At 38.7% G+C, this 24974-nt stretch overlaps 3 protein-coding genes and 2 long non-coding RNA genes across 7 annotated transcripts in view; 2 read left to right on the top strand and 3 right to left on the bottom strand.

The window, feature by feature from the left end:
* Positions 1 to 1432: 1432 nt before the first annotated feature.
* On the bottom strand, positions 1433 to 12421 carry LOC122641969. Of its 2 annotated transcripts, XR_006329992.1 has the most exons (4): positions 12297 to 12421; positions 7369 to 7375; positions 3087 to 3096; positions 1433 to 2152 (listed from the first exon to the last, which is right to left on the bottom strand). XR_006329992.1 is itself a non-coding variant. In XM_043835326.1 (2 exons), the coding sequence occupies exon 2, from the start codon at positions 2102 to 2104 to the stop codon at positions 1691 to 1693; it is 414 nt and encodes a 137-aa protein (XP_043691261.1). In that variant the 5' UTR covers positions 2105 to 2152; positions 3087 to 3438; the 3' UTR covers positions 1433 to 1690. The 2 variants fall into 2 exon arrangements, 1 of the variants encoding a protein (XP_043691261.1); XM_043835326.1 differs by lacking the exons at positions 7369 to 7375; positions 12297 to 12421 and having other exon boundaries at positions 3087 to 3438.
* On the bottom strand, positions 5285 to 12146 carry LOC122641967 (peptide chain release factor PrfB2, chloroplastic). Of its 2 annotated transcripts, XM_043835323.1 has the most exons (8): positions 11371 to 11919; positions 11002 to 11214; positions 10202 to 10303; positions 9773 to 9910; positions 8528 to 8832; positions 8229 to 8382; positions 7917 to 8145; positions 5285 to 5295 (listed from the first exon to the last, which is right to left on the bottom strand). In XM_043835323.1, exons 1-7 carry the CDS (start codon positions 11812 to 11814, stop codon positions 8011 to 8013), a joined length of 1491 nt encoding a protein of 496 aa, XP_043691258.1. In that variant the 5' UTR covers positions 11815 to 11919; the 3' UTR covers positions 5285 to 5295; positions 7917 to 8010. The 2 variants fall into 2 exon arrangements, with proteins under 2 accessions (XP_043691258.1, XP_043691259.1); XM_043835324.1 differs by lacking the exons at positions 5285 to 5295; positions 7917 to 8145 and having other exon boundaries at positions 8326 to 8410; positions 11371 to 12146.
* LOC122641971 lies at positions 12308 to 18251 on the top strand. The gene is made up of 2 exons (XR_006329993.1): positions 12308 to 12445; positions 18171 to 18251. It is a non-coding gene; the product is annotated as an uncharacterized LOC122641971 (long non-coding RNA).
* LOC122641968 (AUGMIN subunit 7-like) overlaps positions 15865 to 24974 on the bottom strand; it is a 37288-nt gene continuing 28178 nt past the window's right edge. Inside the window, exons 7-12 of the mRNA XM_043835325.1 lie at positions 22041 to 22132; positions 21820 to 21945; positions 20965 to 21055; positions 18046 to 18153; positions 17217 to 17315; positions 15865 to 16108 (exon numbers count right to left, since the gene is read on the bottom strand). Coding sequence (XP_043691260.1) covers positions 15914 to 16108; positions 17217 to 17315; positions 18046 to 18153; positions 20965 to 21055; positions 21820 to 21945; positions 22041 to 22132 — 711 coding nt within the window. The 3' untranslated portion in view covers positions 15865 to 15913. The remainder of the gene's footprint in view (positions 16109 to 17216; positions 17316 to 18045; positions 18154 to 20964; positions 21056 to 21819; positions 21946 to 22040; positions 22133 to 24974) is intronic.
* Positions 16828 to 17047, top strand: LOC122641972. Its single transcript, XR_006329994.1, has 2 exons — positions 16828 to 16968; positions 17009 to 17047. It is a non-coding gene; the product is annotated as an uncharacterized LOC122641972 (long non-coding RNA).

Here is a 24974-nt window from a genome sequence, read left to right as displayed (position 1 = left end):
ATGCAAATGTTTCCAAATTCTATAACAGCAGAAAATAAAAGTCTAAAGAATTTAATATGAAGTGCGGATGCAAGGTTTTCTAGGTTGGACAGATATTTTTGGGGAAGAATTTGAAAGCTAATTTCAGCTTCTTCTTCTTTTTGTTTTTTTTTATAATGATGGGTTGTCTTCATAGAGAAACAAAATTCTAGACCACACTGAGTTAGGAAGTCAGCAGTTGCTCCTCTTGTCAAGAGAAGAAAGAGGATGTTATATTTAAGTCAATGTTCTAGGATGAGAAAAGGTCAAAGTGAGATAGCAGATGAGAATTAGATTTGGATCTAGCATCAAAACTGAGAAGAAAGAGACAAATTTTTGCAGCATCAACAACCAGTGCAATGTAGCAAGTCTTGGAGAAGCCTTATAAGGACAAATAGATAGATCAATAAATTGATAGATAAGAAAGGTAATTTATTGAAGTACGCTACTCTGGATACCCTCAAAGATGTATCTCTAAATACTTTGAAGGGCATAAACCCCAACACATGCTACGCAGCCAATTTCAGCATCTAGAAACTCTTTTAACAGGATTGCTCATCTTATTTATGCTTCCCAAGCCTAAGAAACTGCACTGTTAAGTACTGTATCAAAGAAGTGAATACATAAGTAAGATACTCTTGCGAAATACATCAGGGTAACTGAGAGAACGCAACCAAAATAGAAATTATGAAGTTGCAAGTGGCCAGGATATTTTTGGAGTTGATCATGTTAATACCCAAGCTTTAGCTTTACCAACAGAATTCAAGACAAAAGGTTGTTAGACAATTGGAAACTACAAATAGATCATGGAGTAAATTAAACACCACTAGTATTATGAACAAGATGTAAGTATGGACCGGTACTAAAAGCATAAGTTCAACCCAATCAATCAAAGACTAAGGAAAAAAGAGAGGTGCTACATCTCAGAATTCATTAGGATGGAGATCTCCTCCTGTGTTTATACAGTCAGACTTGGACTGGGATGCTTCTGATCGGCCTAGAGACAGATTTACATAATTTCAACTTTTGCCTCTCTTGTGACCCTTTGATGGCAATGCTGAAGGAGGGTCTTTAGGTTTGGTTAGGTGTCTGCCCTCTTACTCTTCTGATGGCCATGCTGAACGTGGAGACTCAGGGTAGCCCTTCTCTTTTGTAAATTGTTCAGGTATTTCCTGTAGTTCTCTCATGTATCTTATTTTTACAATTAATATATTTCTTCTCTGATCGTTTAGCCAAAAAAAAAAAAAAGAAGATGTGATAACCACACACACCATAAAATTCATAGCAGAGTAATGGAAATGTAGAGATGTCATAGAGCCAGCTGTATGTTTTTAAAATAAAATTCAAACAAAATTCAATGATGTTAGTAGAAGGGCATGCAACATCAAATAGATATATATAGCAAGACTTATGAAAATATCCAACAGTAAAACCTTAATTAAAGATTATGAAGCAATATAGCCTGTTCCATACCTCCCAAACAAAATCATTCATCAACAAGGAACTGCAAATCAAAACTTACAAATGAAGGAAAGAAAAGGAAACGACAAGGCCAAAAGAAAATGAAAAATAAAGAACCAGAGGCGAACCAACAACAATTGATTCTTAGATCCATGAGTTATCTAGAAAGAAAAAAAGGAAGAAACTCATTCAATGGCTAATCCGAATATCACTAACACTCAACGCCAGCTTCAGCAGCTCTTCGGGGCTTGCTCTTACGCCTATTCCCATTTTGTCTAAAACCATTGGACTTGACCGGGTTATCAGTACTTGATCTAGTCCCGGTACCGTCCTCCTCTTTGACAGAATCTATATTTTCTTTTGCCTGTGAATGCCTCTTCCTCTTCTTTCCATTCTCTGCTGCTAATGGACTTTTCATCTCTTTATTTGTGGTACCTGATTTGGCATTCTGCCCATCCTCCTCTTCTATCTTCTCAATGTCTTCTTCATCTATCTCATCCTTCAGTGGTTTTTGGGGCCTTCCCCTTCTCTTGTAAGCAGGAAGTGATTCCTCCCCACCACTACCAGGATCCTCATGACTAGTAACAACAGTCAACTTCTTCCCCTTCCCTCTGCCTCTACCCATAATCCTCTAATGCTCCAAAAGAAAAGCTCAAACAATTAAAGATGATTTCTGCAACAAAAAAAAAATGGTTCCCAAGGTCTCAGTAAAAAGGAGTCATATATTAAACGAATTTCAATAACACCATGCAGACCATACAAAATATAAGACACCCTGATCACAAGATTCACCATTTACATTACAGCTAGTGGGGGATGTAGGATCATATCTATATCCTGCAGCAGAAATTAGGAGAGAAAAGACGGAAAAAAGCAGGGAGGAAGCAATCAGTTGGAAGTTGAAAACCACCACATGGTATCACTAGATAAAATTCATCTTTGAGGAACTAGACAATATCTTAAGAACTATCTAAATGAACTAACCAGAATCATTCTCAAAATAAAACATGGAAAATTTCATTGTAAAGGAAAAAAGGCTACAACTTTGTTTTAGATTCAGAAGTAGGGCGAGAAAATAGTTAGGAAGGGAAAGCAATCCATAATCTAAGCGTTTCCCGGAAACATCTAAGATCTTCAATATGGCTTGAAAACCCCAATAGGGACAACAAAAGGAGAAGAGGAGGACGGCAAGTAGAAAAAATAACAATAATAACACTCATTGTTGCAGAAAACCATCACCCCCTTTCTTCCAAAGAAGAAAAGAAACCTTGCAAAAAATCTCCTAAAAGCCCACTGAATCGAAATGCATACCAAAAACAGAGAAAGATATAAACTTTAGCAGCAAAATGACTACAAATCCATCCTTTATAACTAATTTCACTTTCAATAGTTGTATAAAAAGGGGAAAAATCATTGAACAAATAAAATGGATAAGAACTAAAACTGCCCGCTGGACACAAAACAATTAGCTTCAGAAACCCAAATACCCGTTGGCGAAACGATAACTATCACAGATAGACGAAAGGAATAAATAAAATAAAAATAAAACTTCCTCTCTAATGTGGAAATGAATGAAAAATGAGTAAGAACTGAGAAAATAAGCGGACCTTATAGAAACTGCAACTCTCTTCATCTCCCGCATAAAATCCAGTTTCTCTGAATCTGTTGGAGAAAGGATACAGCCTCCCAATACCCCAAACCAAGAGATGTCAGTTTGTATTGATGGCTGTAACAGTAGATGGAAAGGAGTACGGATTTAATGGAGAAAGTATGATCTTTCGAACGAACAATAAGAACCCAGATCAGATAAGCGAAAAACTATTCAGAAATACGTTAGAGTTGAAGAGGTTGCTCTCTACCATCTGGGTTTCAAGAGCTACCCACATAGCAAAGAAACGGAGAAGAGAAGACTGTAAGGGGAGAGAGAGCGAGAGAGAGGCGATGAGATATTTGTTTATTGGCCTTTTAATAGAAAGACTGAAAAATAATGACTATTAATTTCCATTAGGGACTGAAATGAAATTTCACATATAAATCAGGAATTTCGTCAAGATATTTGACTCTACCTTACGTATATATCATGTATATGTATGTATTTTATGTATATTCTACCAAGGGGAGAGGTTTTCTAGGTTTTTGGATCCTCTACTGCTGAGCTATGCCCTGTCCTGTCGTGCTATGCAGACACAAGAAGGCAGGAAATGACCGCCTTACCCCCACTTAGGCAAGGCGCTCAGGCAGGGGTAAGGCGATCATTTTCCACCTTATTGTGTCTATGCAGTACGGCAATATGGGGCAGCTCAGTAGTAGAGGATCCGGATCCGTTTTCTAGTCCACCGAGAGGGGTGGGGGGGGGGGGTGGGGGTGAAGGAGTAATGACAATGTGATGAGAAGGTAGGGGTAGTTTAAGAACTTCGTTCAATGAGAGAGAGAATTTTAATGCTTTTTCATCCGTGGATAAGTACACATGGTTTTAGGTATAAAGATCGAATAAGTTGATCTATGGCCGATACTGATACTTGATTGATATCATATTGGTGGTACTGAAATAGGGGAGGGCAAAATGGTAAAAAAAAATCTTTATCAATGTTTTTGAGGGGCACAATGATCCAATATGACTTGATACGATCAATCCATATCAATATTAGTATTGATGGTGATAAAGTATGGGACAAAGAACGTTGCTTGGTCACGTGACCATTATGCTAGCGGCTGGGCCAATGGCAAGGTGTGCATAGGTATCAACCAGCAAGGGTGGGATGGTCTTTTTTGCATACCCATGTGAAAGGGGTATAAGGGCAAAAGAACGTTGTTGCTTGGTCATGTGGCTACATAGCAGTGCGCAAAACTACCGCCTAGCCCCTCTTAAATTAAAAATCCCATCTCTGTTGCTGTCCTTGTGAGTTCTCATTGCCCCTAATGGAGAAGCTACGTGACCAAGCATCGATCTCTTGCCTATTATGCCAGTAGTTGAGCCAATTTTGCATGCCCATGTGAGAGGGGTATAAGGGAAAATGAACATTGCTTGTAGCTAAACAGGAGTGCACAGAACTACTGGCAGCCCCTCTTGAAAAAACAAAATCCCATCCATGTTGAAGTACTTGTGCATACTCACATTGGCCTTACACGACCAAACAGCCATCTCTCACCCAAAGTATAAACATTGGGAGAGGGATTAATGCACGCCAAAATACAGTTTCCCAACAATGAGGAGGTGGAAATTCGAAACATCCAAACAGTGGGTTTTTTTATTAAGGAGAGAAAATGTAAGGTTCACGGATGAGAGATGAGAGAGCGTATATTAATACATCTACACATTGACGTGGCAATTCTTTTCCCATAAACATTTATAATTTATTATATGCCAAACCATTGAGTTCTTGATAATAAATAAAAAATAAAATGAGGGGCCATGTTCAAATTTCAAATCCGACATGATCTTATTGATGAGGTCTGTGGGGAAATATTAACATTCACTCAGTCAAGGGTGTTTGATGTTGTGTAACACACAAGGATAGAAGAGAGGGTGTAGATTTGAGACAATAGTAAGTCAAGACCGTTGGATCCTTCCAATCACCTTATGAAATCATTCACATCGATCTAGATCCAATGGTTGGATACTCTTGTGCATATGCTTGCCCTAATCCTTAAATTTTGAAAGTTCAAACAAATTTGAAATTTGGAATTATGCTGCTACTTAAATTACAGGAATATCCTTGTGTTGTTGGATATTCCATGTCGGATCTGAATTAGGGGGATTTGTGAACCACAGGGATGAACCGGGTTTATATGGCATTTGAATCCTCTACTGCCGAGCTGCCCGATAGGACCGTGCTGTCAAGACACAGCGAGGCGTGCAATGACTGCCTTACCCCCACTCGGACAAGGCACTAGAGCAGGGCTAAGGTGATAATTGTGCATCTCGTTGTGTCTTGGCAGCACGGTCCTGCCGAGCAGCTCAGCGAGATCTAGATCCATTTATAAGAGCTAGTAGGTCCGGTGTTGGTGGAAACTCTTTTTTGACATTGTTATAATAATATGTTTTTTCCCCACTTAAATGATGATATGTGCCATGCTATTAAGTATCGGTATCGTATTGGCATATCGGTCTATTTGTATCACTATCTTAAAAAATTGATACCAATATGATAGCGATACGAATCAGTGGTGTCTCTATCTATTGAGGGTAAAATGGTCTATGAATTGGTTTAAACGATAACGACCCCCAAAACTACATGCCCCCTCCCTCTCCATATTACTGTAACAACCCCTTATAAAATTTCCTAAATACCCCTTCCAATGCCCGACACTACTCACGGTGTCAGAGGGAATTGAGGTTGGGTTGGGTTTAAATTGAGGTCTTAACTCAGGCACGGGCCAGCCTGAGCCCGATCTTGGGCCTGAAAATCACAATCACAGCCCTGCCCAGTCCATGGTCACAATGTGCTTTTCATGGGTTTTGGCTTTAAGAGCAAGCAAAAGCCCCTCCTTTTATTCTCTAACTACCTTTAAATTTTGAATGGGTGGATGATGGGAAACATTGTGAAATCGCTTTCCATACTAAAAAATCTACCGAGGTTGGTGTTTGGTAAGTATAACTGCTTTGGCTTTTGCTTATTTGTTCCTTCTCACCAGCACAACAATCGCACATTACAGAGACCTCTTAAGTCTTAAGGAAAGCAATTTTTTGTTGCGCCGTATTGGTTTGACCTTCCTCAGACCCTGCTAAACGCGGAAGCCTTGTGCATTGAGTACAACCTTTATTGGTTTCCATGCCGACAGCTTCACAAGCCCCTCAAGGACAACGAAGGCAGTAAAAGTAGCATTAGAGTACGCAAGGGATAACCACTGGAGCGAGATGGGGGAGTGGCAGACCAATTCCAATAGGAATGTTGACCTGACCTGTTTGGAAAAAATAAACAGACAATTTAGAGGGATAGCGATGGACACTACTTAATATTCTCTTGGCAAAATGTTCTCTATTTTAGCAGTGTGAGACAGTGAGAATGAGAAGTCTCTCTCACATAGAGGTATCCTCTGCAAGTCCTTCATCTTGTGATGTTTGGCGGTTCGGGCTAGAGAACTCAACACGTGGAAGATGCTTCATCCAACAGTACGAACTCGATTTACCCAATTTTTTTCTCTTTCTTCGGAAACACAGGCTGTGCCACTAGCATGGAGATCCCTCACCTTATTCTCTTTTTTATTATATACTTATGGCTCCATGTGGGATCTCTCAACAACCAGTGGAGCATACGGACAGAGAGAGCCCCTGAGGAGTACTGATGCAACAGCTTTGTAAACAAGGAGGCACAGAGGTCATTCATATGAGGACAGAGATAGAGATCGAGCGTGCTAGCATGCCCTCTGCCAGTCGCGATTAATGATGTTCTTTCTCAATAATTGAAAAGGGAGAATATTCTCTGTGCCGCAATGCAGCTTGCGCCCAGGCACATGGGCAACCTGTGCAGAGGGCAGGGTGGTCATTGCGCCCACCCTCATGTGCTTGAGCACAGGCTACGCTGCGACATAGAGAACAGCAACCCAATTGAAAATTATTGTATTATTTCTAGGACCAAGTTTTCCTTCAGCTACGGTCATGGGAAAATACCTTGACTACAGCCTTCGGATGAGCAGGAGAGGGTATTACAAACGATTATAGGATGTTTAATGACCTTATTGGTCGCTGACCCTTCAATCACCGGTGTAGAAAAGCTTTCCCCTTATTTCTATCGAAAAAGTATCTTTGAACTGCCTGGAGGCTCACAAATGAAAACCATGAGAAGTAGAGACTGATAAAATGTACTTAATTTGTGTATTGAAGACAATGTTCCTCCATTTAAATATCTGGGATAAAGAACGTTAACCGGTGCTGTACAAGGCATAGACCCTGCGCCTAGACACAGCTGGGTGTGAATGACCGCCAGACCCCCTGGAAAGGCGGAAATTCCAGGCGTCATGGGGGGGGCTGGACGGTCATTTCACGCCCAGTTGTGTCTAGGCGCAGTGTCCACACCTTGCACAACACCGGGTGGCATTCTTTAACCCAAAATATATATATCATCTTAAATGTGGCATGAGTCTTAAGGGAAGAAGTTACAGTTCAGAAGGATTAAATATCAAATGCAATCATATGCACAAGTTTGTTACAGAATTCATAACATATCAGAAACCAGAAAAAATTACTGTGGTAATAATTAAATAATAAAAAAACATATCAAATTTAATACCTTTTGCTGAAGTGAGGATTGAAGACTAATAGAAGCTAGAAACAAGAAGTACTGGTTCTGTTTGAGTAAATTCTTCCACCAATTGAGAAGTTTATGGAATTCCTAATTTCATACAAATGCCTGTATATTACTCACATTGCCAAGATCCAATGGAGAGGAACAATCTTGGGACTGCCAATATGGCCAACTCTAATAAGCATCTAATACCCCCACCATTGGTATTGAGTGCTAAATACCAAAATTTAAGCATCTACCATGGGTGGACTTCCCAAAAGGAATACTATTGAGAATTCGGACCTCTTTATCGGTTATCCTCATTTTTATCCAAAGAAGCAGATAGGAAGCTCAAGATGAATCCATCAAGATCACCTTCAAGAACAGAATCAGGATCAGAGACCTCATAATTTGTTCGAAGATCCTTGACCATGCGATAGGGCTACACAAAGGAGCAGTTAGTGAGTAATAAGTTAAATTAGTGGCAAAGCATTCTATGAAGGGAATTACTATAAAGACGCATACATGGAGAACATAAGTCCGTATCTGGTTGCCCCAACTAATTTCAGTGAGGGACTGTGTATGCTGAGCATTCAACTGCGCTTGACGGGCCATCTCGAGCTGGTTTAACCGAGACTGAAGCACAGACATTGCCATAGCCTTATTCTGATGTTGTGACCTGCTTTCACACTAAATCAAATTCTGTACTCAAGAGGTAAAAAGATGGAGAACAGGTGCATATGTTCTCCATTTACATGAGAAGCAATTTGATCTTTCAGTTCTATGATCAGTATACATGCAAATGAGAAATGGTTCTTGTCTACCTTTCATTTTGACAGGTGGCAGTAACTCCAGTAGGAATGTGAACTATTCTGACTGCACTTTCGGTTGTGTTAACATGCTGGCCACCAGCTCCTCCGGCACGGAACCGCTCAATGCGGAGATCAGATTCATTAATTTGAAAATAAGATACAGTATCAGCCAAGATGGGAATTACAGCTACAGCAGCAAAAGAAGTATGCCGGCGCTTTCCACTGTCAAAAGGTGAAATTCGCACCAATCTGTGTACCCCAACTTCTGCTTTGGCATAACCAAATGCATATTCACCATCAACCTTGATCGTTGCACGCTGAAAATGAGACCGACTTAGGATTTAGATAACTTCCACCATAGTTTGTCCTTCAGAAATTCTAAATACATATAATATTAATGGGAAGCAGTTTTCTGTACGAGAGTGTAGCCTACGCCAGCACTCCCATGTGTCTATCTCTCTCCTCCTTAAAATAAGGGGGCAGAGGTGTCTTTTCACATGGGGAGGAGAGAGTTAGGCTCATAAGAGTGCTGGCGTAGGCTACCCTCCCAGACAGAGATCTTTTTCCCAATATTAATTTACAAGAAGTATGTATAAAAAAATTAATTTAGAATAATTATGATGATTAGCATCTGGACCAAAAGTGGTACTGGCAGAGATGAGTTGTTGAGAGTACTAGTGGAAGGCCTGAAAGAAATAAGGAAGTCAAACGCAACAGGCAACCAGTTTCAGTCTGAGACTATATGATGTACCTGACCAAGAAACTGTACTGCCACAAAAATGATATCTTCAAATGAACCAAAACATCTAGCCAAATTAAACTCTCGAGCGAGTCCCAAAAAAATGGGGGAAGTCCAAAAGGAAGGAGAAAAAGGTTAAGTCATAGATTAGAGGGTCAGGATCATTTTAGCATTATGACTTTTGGTTAAGCAGCATATGCTGACATGCTTCGCCCTGGATATTCAAATAGAATGAAAACAGTCAATGAAAGTTTTTCTTACACAGTAGGATTTGTTGTTTCCTAAACACCCAGCTTGAACAATCTCATTTGTTTTGTTTTTCTTTCCCTGGAAATATCAGTATGGTCAACCTCTAAGGGTTTTCTCTTGTTATTGACATCCTTCTTACATATATTTGCTTTCACAATCAAATCAATGCTTCTATTCGGTGATCATAGACAGAGTATTCTGTTAAAAGCATACTCTCAGATGTTCAAACAAAATTAAGAACGGTCGAGATAGGAGGTCTGGAATTGAACCTTAATTCCTGCAATCTCACCGGGCATCTCATCCACAACAGTGACTCCGTATCTGTGGCGTTGAGCCCACAATTTATACATGCTCATGACCATGGCAGCCCAGTCCATGCTTTCTGTACCCCCAGCTCCTGCTTGAACCTGCATCAGGTACCGATAACAATATTAAAATATAGTGTGGCATCAAATTTAATTAAACCAAACTTGGAAGAGTTCATGCATATCAGAATTTCACTGGCATAAATGACTGTCAGATATTTTCCAACTTGCTCCACTTAATGATGATTTGTTACACCATGTCAGTGCTCCAAAGTACAGGCTAAGAAGGATATGACCATGTTTTATGTAAGAAATGATGTTTGAAAATACCCGACAAAACAAAGAAATTAATGAACACAAGAAGACTATTTCAACAACAATTTTAAACATCACCTCTATGAAGCAAGAACAAGAATCCTGTTCCCCAGCTAACAAAGCTTCAAGCTCTTTCTCCTTCACACTCCTCCTCATCGTTAGTAAAGCTCTCAGGCATTCCTACCAAAGAAGAAAAAGAATTCTTACATTTCAGTCAGAACAAAAAAAATTCAAATCAAGTACAAAATAACCTAAAAGTAATCAGCAGTAATGCTTTAACATATCAATATTACTTTAAATTATTAGAATTTAAAAGCAAACACAAATGGTTCTGCATAATCTTGCCCTAGTAGCCAATAGATCCTTACAAAACAAGAATGTCACTCGTAAAAAATAAGCCAATATTTGGCTTGGGTTAAGAAAGGATTTGCCAAATAACAATCAGATCAGGGCTAATGAACTCTAGATGCATTGACTAATAATGCTTTCTATGTGACCACTATCAATCTCGAGCACATGCGTGATCTGACTTGGAAACAGGCTTTACTAACGAGCAATAGGTCTTTGAGTGGAAATATAATAAGGTCTTGCTGGTCTTACAATAATAACAGAGGAACAGAGGCAATGAGATAAATTTGTGAAATCAAATCCAAAGATTGACAGTAGTTTTGATGTTCCAGGAAAATGGATGTCTTGTTTCAAATATGAGTTGGTTCAAACCACATAGCTGAGAGCACAGATATAAATTAGTTCTTTTGTGGAATTCTTTCAATCAAGTTCAGGTAATTCCTCCACAAACTTCTAAAATAAAAGAGGAATATTAGCAAATAATAAGAAGCAAATGGAATACATGCCTAGAAGCAAGAGCGAGAGCCCACCGATTCCAGCTCTCCATCGGTCTCTTCTCGTGCAAGCTTTAGCATATCAATGTGCTCGAGCAATTCTCGCTCAAATCCATTCACCTCTTTCATCTTTCCCATGAGTGATCCATGCTCGCGGCTAATCTTTCCAGCATGAACTGGATCATCCCAAAGGTTAGCCTTATTCAGCTCCACGGATAGCATTTCCAACCTAACTACCATCTTCTTCCACTGCTACCATACAATCACGACATAAGGGGAAAAAATTCATGAAATTTAAATTCTGGGTCTTAAGCAAATAATAAGGTGAATCCATCAGAAGAAATAATATGAGTTCTTCCTTGACAGAATTTAAAATTTGCAAATGAGGGTAGCTTCCAGTTGCACCTGTAACCGCTTCTTAATTAGCTGAATTGATTGAGCGATGGCTGCTGCATGGCTCTTCCAATCTCCTTCGTTCTCATCAAGTATTGGCCATTGACCAGCGACAATACCGGCGACAGTTAGGCCATCAGAAGTCCTGGGTACGGTAGAGGCCTGAGAACTGAACCAACAGTGAACACCAGTTGAAGGAACGAGGAGGCCATGAAGAGAAGTTGGGATTTTTATGGTTCGGATCTCTGGAGAAGAAAAGGCCAAAATATGCTGCAAAACCCTAAACCCAGAAGGAACCGTGGACTGGGAATTCGTTGTTTGGACAATGGAAGTTTTCTTTGATTTAGGGAGACAGGAGATGAGAAGGGAGAGCTTCTGAATTCTACTTCTAAAATTTTGAGGGAGAAATAATGATATATTATATGATGTTTTTATCAAATTTGGAAAAAATCCCATTTTGCAACAAATGACAGGGAGAAGAGTTCACCCAAAACGATCAAATTCAGGAGAGTTTGATTTAGTAAGAACAGCAGAAATTCTGAAGAAAGAAATAAATAAATCTAAAGGTTTAGCTTCAATAGCAGATAATTAAGATTTTGAACTAGGGTTGTACAGAGTTGCATAGAGAAGAAAAAAAAGACACAGAATCATGGACACTGTCGTCGACATGAAAATCCTCCCCCTCTCACTGGGTTAAGCCGGTTTGAGAGTGGGAAAGCACAGGCCAGAAAAATTCTTCAGGGTGTGTTTGGTAACAGGCCAAATAATTTCAAACAATTAAAGATGATTCTGCAACAACAGAAAAATAGTTCCCAAGGTCTCAGTTAAAAAGAGTCATATTAAACGAATTTCAACAACACCATGCAGACCACACAAAATTTAAGACATTCTAAACACAAGATTCACCATTTACAATACAATATAAAAAAAAATTGTACCTCTCTCCCTCTCCCGCATAAAACCCAGTTTCTCTGAATCTGTTGGAGATGGAACACAGCGTCACAATACCCTAAACCCAGAGGTGTCAGTTTGTATTGATGGCTGTAACATTAGACGGAGAGGAGTATGAATTTAATGGAGAAAGTATGTGATCTTTGGAAACAACAAAGATAAACGGAGACGAGAAGACTTGAAGGAGGAGTGTCGAAACCCTATTCCGGACCGATGAACCAGTCCGAATCGATCGAAAAGCCCGAATCGAATGAATTGATGCCCTATTGGTTTGGTTTCGGATTGTGATATTGTGAAACCAGACCGTACTGAAACCGACCAAAACCGCACACAATATGGAAAATTGGATATAAACCGAACCCTCAAACTGATATGAAATAGATACCAACCCGAAAATCATAAAAAAAAACGCTGTCAGTTTATGTAACATACGCTAGCACCTCCCTGTCTGTCTCTCCTCCTCAACAATAGAGGGTAGATATATAATTTCATAAGGGAGGAGGAGAGAGATGGACATAAGGAGACACTAGCGTATGCTTTGTAACCAAACAATGATAATCCTTTTTGTATATATAAAACATGGTAAATCAAATCAAAAGTGGACCAAATCTGCTATTGAATCAATAATAAACCAATAAGAGAACCAAAATCGATTGAAACCCAACCTTTCCTTATTGGTTTGGTTTTGAATTCACCTATTTTCAAATTGAAATTGATTCAGTTCGATCGAAGCCAGATTGAACCGATCGATTAACCCCTTATATGTAAGGGAAGGAAGAGAGACCCTAAATGTAAGGGAAGGGAGAGAGGGGGAAAAATATCTCCTCAATTTGTCTGCCTATCAATTTCCTCAATTCCCTCTAATAGAGGGAGGTGGATCCCACCCCAGGTAGTGTGTTCGGGCAAGGGGTAAGATGGTCATTTCTATCCCCCTAGTAGATGGAATTGAAGAAATTGAGGGGCAGGCAAATTGAGGGGATAAAGATCCGAGAGAGAGAGAGAGAGATGAGACATTTGTTAGAGCAAGAAATCGCTGCCATCGCATAGCCCTAGCACCATCATAGGGGGTTAGTGAGAGCCCAAAGCATCAACATGAATGAGATTTTGATTTTAAGACGGATGGGGCAGTAATTTTTCATGCTCCTCTGTGTAGGTGCAAGAGCCACAGGCAGAATTTTTTCCCTTATTTGTTAATTGGCTTTTCCATAAAGAGATTGAAAAACAATGAATTAATTCATTTTGGTGGCCATTTCCATCGGGGATTAAAATCATGGATTAATGAGAAACAATATGATGTGTATCGTATAGGTCAATCATTATCGGTAGTGGAAATTTTATATAAATCAGGAGTGTGATCCATATGTTTTGGTCTAGCTTAGGCTTGGTATGATTTCTATTTCAATTTCATGAGGTGATTTCTATTTTAAAAATTGTTTGATTTGATTTTTGCAACATCTTTTAGTGAATAGAAATTTTGAAAATGGAGTTGTTCAGTTTTGAAATTGAGATTGATTTCACTCTCACTCTTTAACGGGTACATGATTAATTTGACAGACAAAGTAGTAATTTCATGTTAAAATATAACACCACTACCATTCCACCATCACCACTATCACTTGCTACCCGCCACCATGAAATGCGAAATAACACCCCTGTTGATGCTTCCACATGTACTCCCATTGGCCCCCATGTGAACGTTGGGGCCATGCTCCCCAACAGGAAACACTTCCCCTTTATAAAAAGGGTTAAATACACGTACCACCTTGAAATGCACCCAATATTCTTTGTACCCCCTCAAGGTTCTGACAAGTCCATGTACCACCCCTGAAAATTCCACGTACCACCTCTACTTTATCCCACTAAAGCCATTTAAGTCTACACCAAGTGTTAAATGTCAAAAAATGATCAAACTACCATTTCTTCTATTTTTTCTAAAATTTGAAAAGACCTAATTGCCCTAACCTATTTTCTAAAATTTGAAAAGACTAAAATGCCCTCATCTTCCCCAAATCATCATCTTCTTTTACATACACAATACTATCATCACCACCACCACCCACCATTAACACCATCACCACCGTGAAGCCCCACCTCCAGCACCACCTCCAACTCCTCCACTATCGCTCAATGAGCTCTCACAAGTTGATACCTGGCATTGCATCATCCTACAGTTGTTATTGATTTCACTAAAAATACCTAGCTAACCCACTCACTTAACCCGATTTCCAAGACCCACTCCCAAACCTGATTATTGAAACAGAGACCCTATTTTGAAGATGGGATGTTGTTGAGAGAGTTCGAAGATTTTACCCTAAATGTTCAATCCCCCACATTAAATTACGTTGAAGCTTGAAACCCATCTTTAAAACCAAGCTTGTTACCCCTCCTTAGGCTCATCATATGCTTCATTCTATCTTTAATTTCTCCATTTTCTAATGAAGCTGGAGAAGAAGATAGTGTTTGGACTCCGGAGATCGATTGGAACAATGTGTTTGTTGCCGGAAATTGATACAGAAACAAAGAAAATGAGAGGAAAACCAATTTCAGGGAAAGCCATATTGCCTCTTTGCATTGTGAGCTTTTTTGCAGGATCACTCTTTGCAAAAAAGAAGTGGACTCATGTGGCGGAGAATAAAGAGTTTCGCCTTCCGGTAGTCCAAAATCATATTGAGAAGCTTGGCCATGCGGGAAGGAGAGGAGTTCGATTTTCGAAATAAGGTCTCTGTTTCAATAATCAGGTTTGGGAGTGGGTTTTGGAAATCGGGTAGAGTGGGTTAGCTAGGTATTTTTAGTGAAATCAATAACAACTGCAGGATGATGCAATGCCAGGTATCAACTCGTGAGAGCTCATTGAGCGATGGTGGAGGAGTTGGACGTGGGGCTTCACGGTGGTGATGGTGTTAATGGTGGGTGGGTGATGGTGATGGTGGTGGTGGTGGTGGTGGTAGTATTGGGTATGTAAAAGGAGATGATGATTTGGGGAAGATGAGGGCATTTTGGTCTTTTCAAATTTTAAAAAGTAGGTCAGGGCAATTAGGTCTTTTCAAATTTTAGAAAAGATAAAAGAAAGGATAGTTCAATCATTTTTTAGCATTTAACACCTGGTGTGGACTTGTAAGAACCTTAGGGGGTACAAGGAATATTGCGTGCATTTTAGGGGGTACGCATATTTAACCCTTATAAAAATATATGGGATAAAAAACGCCACCCGTTTGTGTAATAACGAATCCCCTAAAAATTTTTTAATTCTGCAGCTATGGTAATTCATGGCCCTCTGGAAGCCCTCTTCCATAATTTCACTTTACCACAAATCCCTTCTTACTTCATATAAATTTTAGATATACTTCATCAATGAATGGACCAAAATTGATTAGAGGAAAATGTGAGAAAAAAATGTAAGTATTTATCAATGGCGTCAAGTTGACAACTAATTAAACATGGCTTTAAACAGAGTTTCCGTCGAGTACAATTCTCTAATTAAACCAGCAATTAAGGCTCATTCCAATCATAATCAAAGATAATAAAGCAGAAAATTCCATTTACAAACTAAAACATGTCCTGAAGAGAGTTAGACAGTATGTACACACATTCTGAGGACATCATCTTATTGTATCTCTTCACCTCGTTCTCGAGCGACAGAAGCAGAAAGGATCCCAAGATCACGATTCAAAAATGTCAATGCTGATTCACACTCAACAGTTATTCTTGTGACAGAAGAGGGTTCATCTGCTGCAGATTCAGCCAATCCAACGGCAACAGCAGCACGTGAATCTTTGAGATTCCTCAAGTTCCACAGAAACTGTCATTAGATCCAGAAGCAGTTACACTTGGTTCAATAGAATTCTTGGGATGCATTGCCCCAAAGGTTACATTTGGTTGCAAGAGAAATTATAAGAACGGGAAGGTAAATTTTCATACTTAAAAATAAAAAATAAAAAAACTTTTGTAATCATTACCCCATGTGATTGTATAAACTACTTAAATTTCTTATCATAGTTAGTATTTACATGTAATTTTTATTTTACTTTTTAAACTAAAAGGGAATTGGATGAAAAGTAAAGTGAAATTTAATAACCAATTATGAAATGATTTGGAGTTAGTGATATAGTCACATGGACTAATGATTATAAAAGTATTCTTTTTTAAGTATGAAAATTTCACCTCCCTCCCCTTTAATTCCCTTACAACCAAACGAAGCCGAAGGAAAATATTAAGTCAAAGAAAATCCCAGATGAGAACATGAACTATGGAGTTTACACACCTCATAGAAGACTAGAAACAAAAAGAATTTGACGCGGGGAAAAAAGGACAGAGGACAATAATTCAACCACAAAGAATTAAGCAAAAAAAAACAATGAAAAATTTACAAGAGCTTTATGTTTTTCAAGAGATGAGCACTAAGAACCAGATTGAACACTGGTTTATGAAACACAATGAAAAATTTACAAGAGCTTTATGTTTTTCAAGAGATGAGCACTAAGAACCAGATTGAACACTGGTTTATGAAACACAGTTCTGCAGACTTGCTGATAAATTGACACTTCAGAAAGTGGAGGTTAACATCAGAGGAAAGCTCATAAAGAGGTTGCGCTGCAAATTTTGAGAATGGCTTCTTTTGGAAAGGATGAGTTGTTTAACAACCATTTCCACATGAACAATGTGCTCTTTGTTCTTTCTTTTGTTTAAATACTTTAATCAGGTTCATTAATAAACAATGAATCATCACCATCAAAACCATCTTCAAACTTGAAAAAACCAGGTTTATGATGGTGTTGTTTAACCAAAAACTTCCATGCTTAGGATTGGAAATAGAAATAATATTAAATCTGATCCATTTCAAGTTCAGGGGGAAAACGTGATGTTCCATCAGAAGCCATGAATAAATTGAATGTTATTGACAGAGGTACCTTCAAAAGCGTTTTATAAGCCTCCAACAAGCGATTGGCAGCTGGCCCAAAGCCATGCAACTGTGGTACTTCCATCATATGGGTCCATGGACGAATTTCCTATAGATGCATGACATTTATACAGACGTGAATTATCAAAATTCTGAAAACTTCTAGGGCATCAATAAGAAATAAATAAAAAAAAAGTTCTCAATATAGTGACACAGAAGTAGCACCCCCTCAAAAAATAAAAAACACTGGCAGAGAAATGAATAAAATCCAAGTCTTTGGATGAGTTTAACTAATCATGATACTTTTAACAGCATTTAAGGAAACTTTTCTGTAGAAAGAAGGTTTCAAGAGGGACTAAGTGTCCCTCTGGTATCCAAGCAGAAAATTCAAGAAAGAAGAGGGGGCAAGAAATACAAATTGTTACCTTCACAAACATAATTTTATTATTAACAATATTGCATTTTAAAATTGGTTGTGGTTATTTGACACCAAGACCACCGAATCATATCAAGGGATCTGCTCGTGAGCCCATTATAGCAAAGAATACTCACATAGGGAAACCAATGGAATCTCCATCTTAAAAAAGAAAGGGCGTACCCAGTGCACGAGGCTCCCGCCACTGCGGGGTCTGGGGAGGGTCATAATGTACGCAGCCTTACCCCTACTTTCGCAGAGAGGCTGTTTCCAGACTCGAACCCGTGACCTCTTGGTCACAATGGAGCAACCTTAACCGTTGCACCAAGGCCCGCCCTCAGGAATCTCTATCTTAAAATTGGATTTATTCATCTCATACTATGTGCACAATAGCAATTGGAAAAGTACAGAAATCCATCACCACCTTGGTGTAGATCAGATTGAAGGATCTTGCAGTCTCGAGAAAAGATTCCAAATGCTCCCTCAGTTTTGCTTCAACCTCTACATAATCCTCATCTGGGTTGTAAGCATACTGAACACAAAAGCCAGGACCAGAACAAGTGACAGTTAGAAACAGAAGAAATAATTAAACAGTAACAAAATAGAGTAAAACATACTTATCCTAACACCGTAAATTTAAAAATAAAATAAACTTTCAAGTTGCAAAAGCATGGAGGCACAAGGTAAACATAACATGCCATGTACTACAAAAGATTTAAACTTTGGAGAGGAGGAGGATAGTTTTTTGTCTAGAACAATGTTCAAAATTTCAGTGGGTTTGCCAAAATTTCATGACATATTTTGGTTTCAACACATGTCAAAACGAAACCAAGTGTGATACCTAAATTATGCAAGATTTAGATTGAAATTTTGAGTTTCGACACTATTTCGTTTTCGGTATCATTTCCACCAAAACAATACAAAGCTATAGTATAAAATGTAAAGTTTCAAACAAAAAGGGTCGAAGAGCATTTCGCTGGTTTCGACTCCAAAGGGCTAGAAAACCGGGTTTTTGTGTTTCTTTGCCAAATCACTCCCATACAAAAGTTGAAGGTATATCACTTTTCCCAAAAATAAAATTTTACAAAAAATATGGTAAATATTTAGTGGTTGCCTTCACTTTTTTATATGTTAGACATCGTAGGCCGATCTACAACTTCACGGAACTCGATTTAATTTTCTGTTTTTGAAATATTATTTAATGTTTCTACAAAAAATTGATTTTCTTGCAACAATTTTTTTAAAAGAAATAGGGTTAATACTTACAGGTTGGAAATTGTGCTCTCTCAAACATGTTCCGCCTCCGGATGCAACCGCAATTGGTGCATATTCTCACTTATCCACTCTTAGAGGCGAAACCGATTAGGTCACACACGGTTGGAGAAGTAGGTGTATGTGCACTATAACATGAAACTGAAGATGCAACACATACACATGGGCATGAAAAATGATAAAGACCCCATCGAGCTTAGAAAAAATTTTCAAGTTGAATCAGGTGATGAGAAGGATCCCTTATACAAGAGGATGAGGGATCGAGGTGACTCTGTTATGGATTGGCGTGGGAGAAGGCCCGACCCCAACATTGCTAATCAGATGGGTGCTGATGTTGACGAGTTTATGGCGTCTTGAGAGGGCCGAGTTCACTTATACACACCCTGACCTTTTGAGTCTTAGCCTGGAGGGGAATGATGATGAGGGCATTGCTTATTCTAGTGGTCACACTCGCACACCGTCCCGTCTGATGGTGGCGATGATGATGGGGATGATAGATTTGCATCCCTCCATGAGGAGTATGACTACGTACCGAATGCATAGGTTGAGTCATTCGCTAAACAACTATTTTGTTAGGCAATCAACTGGGTGGTCCTACCTAACCAAACTATTGAACGCCAACTGGAAGTAGGCATTGTCCTATTGTTCAGTAGGAGATACCTTCTTATGGCTTGAAAATGATTACATGTTGCTAGAGCCGGAGCTAGAGCCAGAGCCCATCTGATTCATAGGCGAGAGTTAGTTCGATCATGCCACACAAGATGCTGACCACGGTGCATGTGCCCCCACACGTGTAGGTAACTCGAGAGGCCTGTGCTACCGATTCAGACGTGATAAGGAGGACGATAACATGGACATCAATGTTACGGGCTTGACTGACACTCCTGGATGCCTGAGTCTGGAGGATAGTATGCATGGGCAACAACGTACACCACCCTATGCCACAGAGAGCACCGGTTCCGACTACATTGGGTATGGTGGGTATGGTAGCTATGGGTAGTATAGCTCTTCTTCATCATTACCCTCTGAGTTTAAGCGTCAGTCACATGGTGGGTCATCATTTGTGGACATCTTCTCATTCTTGGCCCCCCAACCATAAGATGCCGGCTCCATATTTCAACTACAGTGGCTCTCGATCGAGTTATTCACAGTTCGGAGATCTATACCCTAGGTTAGGGTACCACCAATTTGTTGATGATGTCATTTATAAGGCTGTTGTGGAGGACTCCGAGTGTTTATTCCGGCATACTATGAGATGGCCAGCATTTGTGGTACAGTCAAAGGATAACTTTCTTCGGCAGCAGCAACAACAATCTGTTAGTGATTATGATCCTGTCCAGAATTTGATGTGGCACTAGGAATCTAGGACACAGGGATCCAATTTGACTTGCTTGTATTCTTCACTCTTCAGAAAGTCAGTAACGAACCATTTATAACATTTGTTACTTCTGAAATGGTTTCTAATTTTATGTTATTCAATACTGATGCATTTTTAGTTTTTTTAATTGAATTATGTGTTTTCTAGTACTAAATTTTATGCACAATAGGTCATATTAGAGAATGTATACAGCATACAACATACACCACCAACCTAGGGCCCGAAGCCAAACTACCATTTTGGATGTGTTTTTTTATAATCCAAGGGTTCCACTATATTTGGAGTGCCTAAAATAGGGTTTCCTAGAAGTTTTGGGTCCTAATTTAGCCATTTGGGCCTCAAAACCATCAATCGAAATCAGAACTGAAACCTACCAAGTATCATCAAAATTTCGAGGCTTCGCGAAATATTTCGGTTTTGAGCCAGATTTCAAAACCTTGAACTTTGATGTAGAATGTGAAGACTGAATGAGGATAGTGGAGTACAGAACTGTTATGGATATAAGCTCATATAGGACAAAATATAAGGGTCCAAATGGATGTTAAAATATCAATAGATCATGTTTAGGTCAAACTAACAAAGATGTAATACAACTTCAATAAACAATCAATAACCCCAAAATATTCTTTATCAAAAAAAAAAACCCAAAAATCTATTTTTCAAACATATGTGGGCCACAGACTTGGAACAAACCTTTGAAGCTAAATCATCAACCATCTGCTGAAGATTCAACAGCTTTTTTGACTCTTCTGAAAGCTTTAATTCCAATTCAGAAACATCCGGCCTGCAAATGAAATTTAATTAAAGAAACAGGGGTTATTGCTGCTATGAGTTAGGGCAGAGTTAGAGAGATTACTCACCTGTATCCAAAACAGCAGACCTTTTTCACTAACAAAACTCAGATTGTATGTAAACAAAACTAAGCAACTTTAAAAACCATCCTAATTACGAAAAGTTTTTTCTAAGAAGGAAGAAGGAAAAGAAGAAAAAAATCCATTTAAGGTGTTGTACAGGTCAATAATTAGTTCACACTTGGGCATTTCCACTGTCTCCAATTCCCTCCCATCTATCTTAATTAACTCACTATTTGTACCAGGTTTCAATGACATGTTACCATACCAATTTGGCATTCACCCAAAGGAAATGTGAGGCAGCAGAATGTAAGTTTTTGAAACTAACGTTAAAACTATTTAATTAGCATGAAAATTTTAGACAATTAATCCATATTTTGTAGCTTACGGTCAAACCACTAGACACCTGAACTACACACACATATTAAGAGGGATGCCACTACTGTTATCCAAATTACTTCATTCCTCACCATCGTATGTAAAATAATTTCATTGCAGGCATTCTGGCAGCAGAAGTTGATTAGTTTGGAGCAACTTAGAACAAACTAAGTGCAGCAAATCATAATAACCAGGGCACCAGTCAACAGTTGCAACTTGGCAATTCCAGACTTCAACAACCCTAGTTTGACTGTCAGAAAATAGCATACAATTTCAAAACTGGATTCACGATGCAAAATAAAGATGAAAACATGATTACAGCGGAAATGTGGATTGAATCTGAACATCAGCAGGAAACAGCTTGCATTCTTCAGAGAAAATTTGAGCTTGTCTCTCAGCAATGGAATCTATGAGTTGTATGTCTTTTGCCACTTGCTCATCCACACTGGACAAATACATAATTGCACACAATATAAAGTTACCACTTCTTTTAAGATAATTAAATTTCAAGGACATGTAAACCAAGTAAATCATCTCAACCTCCATTCATGATTATCAGCATAACAACTTGCCTCCACAAGATCTACAATAAGGCGAAGCATTTCAGCACGATCTTCATAGCTGCCTCGTCCCTGTAGTAATTATCCATCAGCTTAAGATTAACTCAAACATTAAAAGCAACTTAGAATTCTCAAATCTGTGCAGGTATGGTAGTTTTATTAATCAAACAGAAGACACACCATGTAATCCATCCACCCAAAGATATAAACCTTGTAGCAATAGAAGATCTGTAACTTGGTGGCTGGTGAAAGTCCTGCTTTCGCTGGGTCCCAATAGGGGTGTATTGGAATGTTACAATGTATATCAACACACAACACTCCCCCCCCCCCCACACACACACAGATCATGGTTCGAGGTTTCACGATATTTCGGGGGGAAATTTCGGTTTCTCCAGGTATTGAAACCAAATGGCATGCGAAACACAAGGTTTACCAAGTTTCGACCGAATTTTGGTTTTATGAACAGCTTCTCCAAAATTTCGGTCGAAACTTGGTAAACCTTAGATATAAATGCAAGTTTCTGCACAAAATGGGATGAAATTTTGAAATTTCGACCTGTATTGTGAGTTTTGCCTGATTTCAACAGAATAGCTTGAAAACTCCAAATTTCTTGCTCTTTTGGCCAAATCACCACTGTACAAGCTTGGAACCAGTGCTTGGGCAGTAGAGGAATGCAATGGAAGTGATGATTTGCTACGTTGGAAGATTTGGGCAAGATCCAAAGTTGGAGGTATTCACTTTCCCAAAAACAAAGTCATGGAAAAAAAAAATAGGATTAATACTAGGTGGTTGGCATTCTACTTTTATATGTTATACACTGTAGCCCGATCTATTATAGAATCCGTAGAGAGTTAATCTAGCAAGTACTAGAGAAGGGAAGTGTTTCAAGTAAATACGTGGACATAATTAAAGATATGTATGATGGTGTGGTGACTAGTGTAAGAACTGTGAGGGGTCAAGTTACTGAATTCCCAATTACAATTGTGCTTATCATGGATGATTTAACCAGAGACATTCAAGATGAGGTTCCTTGGTGTACGAGTTTTACGCTGATATTGTTTTGGTAGATGAGACAAAAACAAGAATTAACACTAAGTTGGAGTTATGGAGATCAACCTTAGAATCAAAAGATTTTAAGATAAATAGAACGAAGACGGTGCATATGGTGTGTGTAACTTTAATTATGCTAGGACAGATAATGAGGTGGTGAAAATTGATGAGAAGGGAGATTCCGCAAAGTAATCAAATTAGGTATATGGGCTCCATCACAAACAAAGAAGGTAATATAAAGGATGATGTTTCACAGAGAATTAAAATAGGATGGATGAAGTGGAGAGGTGCATCCGAAGTGTTGTGATGGACGTATTTGTTTAAAATTGAAGGAAAATTTTATAGGACAATCATTATGACTGACTATGATAAATTGTGTGGAACGTTGGCAGGTTAAGAAGCATCATATAGATAAACTCAATGTAACAGAGATGAGGATGTTGAGATGGATGAGTGGCAAAACCAGGAAGGATAAAGTAAGGAATGATCATATTATAGCTGATTTGGGAGTAGCTCCGATACATGATAAGCTACAAGAAAGTTGTTTGAGGTGGCATGGCCATGCTCAACGGAGGCCTTTGGATGTTCCAGCACGGAGGAATGATTTGATTCAGATTGAAGGAACTAAAAGAGCCAGGGGTAGACCTAAAATGACCTTAGGAGGAATGGTGAGGAAAGACATGCATAGCTTAGGCCTTGCATCAAGTATGACCTCGAATAGAGCTGATTCAAGGGCAAGGATCCATGTAGCCGACCTCATTTAGTTGGGATAAGGCAGAGTTGTTGTTGTTGTATTGTAGCCCGATCTATGACTTCACGGAGCTGGATTTCATTTTCTGTTTTTAAAATAAATTCTAAATTTTCAGGTAAAAAATTGATTATCTTGCAACAAAATTATGAAAAATATAAGGTTAATACTTAGTGTTTAGAGGTCAATTTTGTATATGTTGGACACCATTGATCGATCTATGGCCTCAAGGAGTTTCTTTTTTTCTATCTGAAAATTAATTATTTTAATTTTTGGATTTTAAAGTTTAAATTAAGAAAATAGAGAAAATTTTCTGTTTTAGTTTTAAAAATATTCAAAATTGATGGAAGTATTGTTGCTGTATTTACAACTGAAAATGATGATTCATGTCTCAAGCCATTATTTTTTTTGATAAATTATGTTATTATTATTTCTAAAAAATTATAAATTTATTTTTAATTAAGAAACAATATTAGAGTTAGAGGAAAATTTTGAAAATAGCTATATGATTGCTTTTGGAGTTTGAAATGACATAGAGTAGATAAAAATGAATGCATTTTTTTTATGTACCAGTGTAAAAAAGTAAAAAGATTGCACATGGCTGAGGGTGGATCTGAAGAAATAGCATGGAGGCACGGAGTGCCTATAGGAAATGACAAGAAAAGGTCTCAGTGTAACTATTGTCACAAGATACTAAATTCAGGAGGGGCCACAAGACTGAAGTGGCATTTGGCTAGACTGAAGTTGCATCTAGTACCTATCCAAAAAAAAAAGTTGCATCTGGCTAGTGGCTACGGGAATGTGACAAAATGTACTAAGGTTCCTTATCAGGTACAATAGGCCATGTTTAAGTTCTTGAAGGGAGAAAGACAAAGAAGTCCGAAATGCAAAAGGCAAGAGATGAGCTTGACAAGGCAGTGTTAGAGAGACACCCACCAGCAGAGAGTCCGCATCCTCTGGATATACCGTCCAGAGGAATTACCATGGACACACCATTAGAGTGTCACACTTGTATGGTTGAAAACCTAATTTAACAGAGAGAACGAAGAGAAGTTAGGACGTTGTCTCTTTTTTTTCTTATTCTATCAAATTAGTTAACTGTAGATCTTCTTCCTC

Source organism: Telopea speciosissima, chromosome 10 (genome assembly GCF_018873765.1).
Source record: "Telopea speciosissima isolate NSW1024214 ecotype Mountain lineage chromosome 10, Tspe_v1, whole genome shotgun sequence".
NCBI lineage: Eukaryota > Viridiplantae > Streptophyta > Magnoliopsida > Proteales > Proteaceae > Telopea > Telopea speciosissima.
Note: the sequence above shows the minus strand (reverse complement) of the source record. Positions and strands in the feature narration are given on the sequence as shown.

What these genes read in the sequence shown, in the direction of transcription:
- LOC122641969 (XM_043835326.1), bottom strand. Translation starts at nt 2,104, where the DNA reads ATGGGTAGAGGCAGAGGGAAGGGGAAGAAGTTGACTGTTGTTACTAGT.
- LOC122641967 (XM_043835323.1), bottom strand. Translation starts at nt 11,814, where the DNA reads ATGGGATTTTTTCCAAATTTGATAAAAACATCATATAATATATCATTA. An exon ending in CTTGTTCTTGCTTCATAGAG is followed by an intron (nt 9,911 to 10,201) that starts GTGATGTTTAAA and finishes TACCTGATGCAG; the next exon opens with GTTCAAGCAGGAGCTGGGGG. An exon ending in TACGGACTTATGTTCTCCAT is followed by an intron (nt 8,146 to 8,228) that starts GTATGCGTCTTT and finishes TCCTTTGTGTAG; the next exon opens with CCCTATCGCATGGTCAAGGA.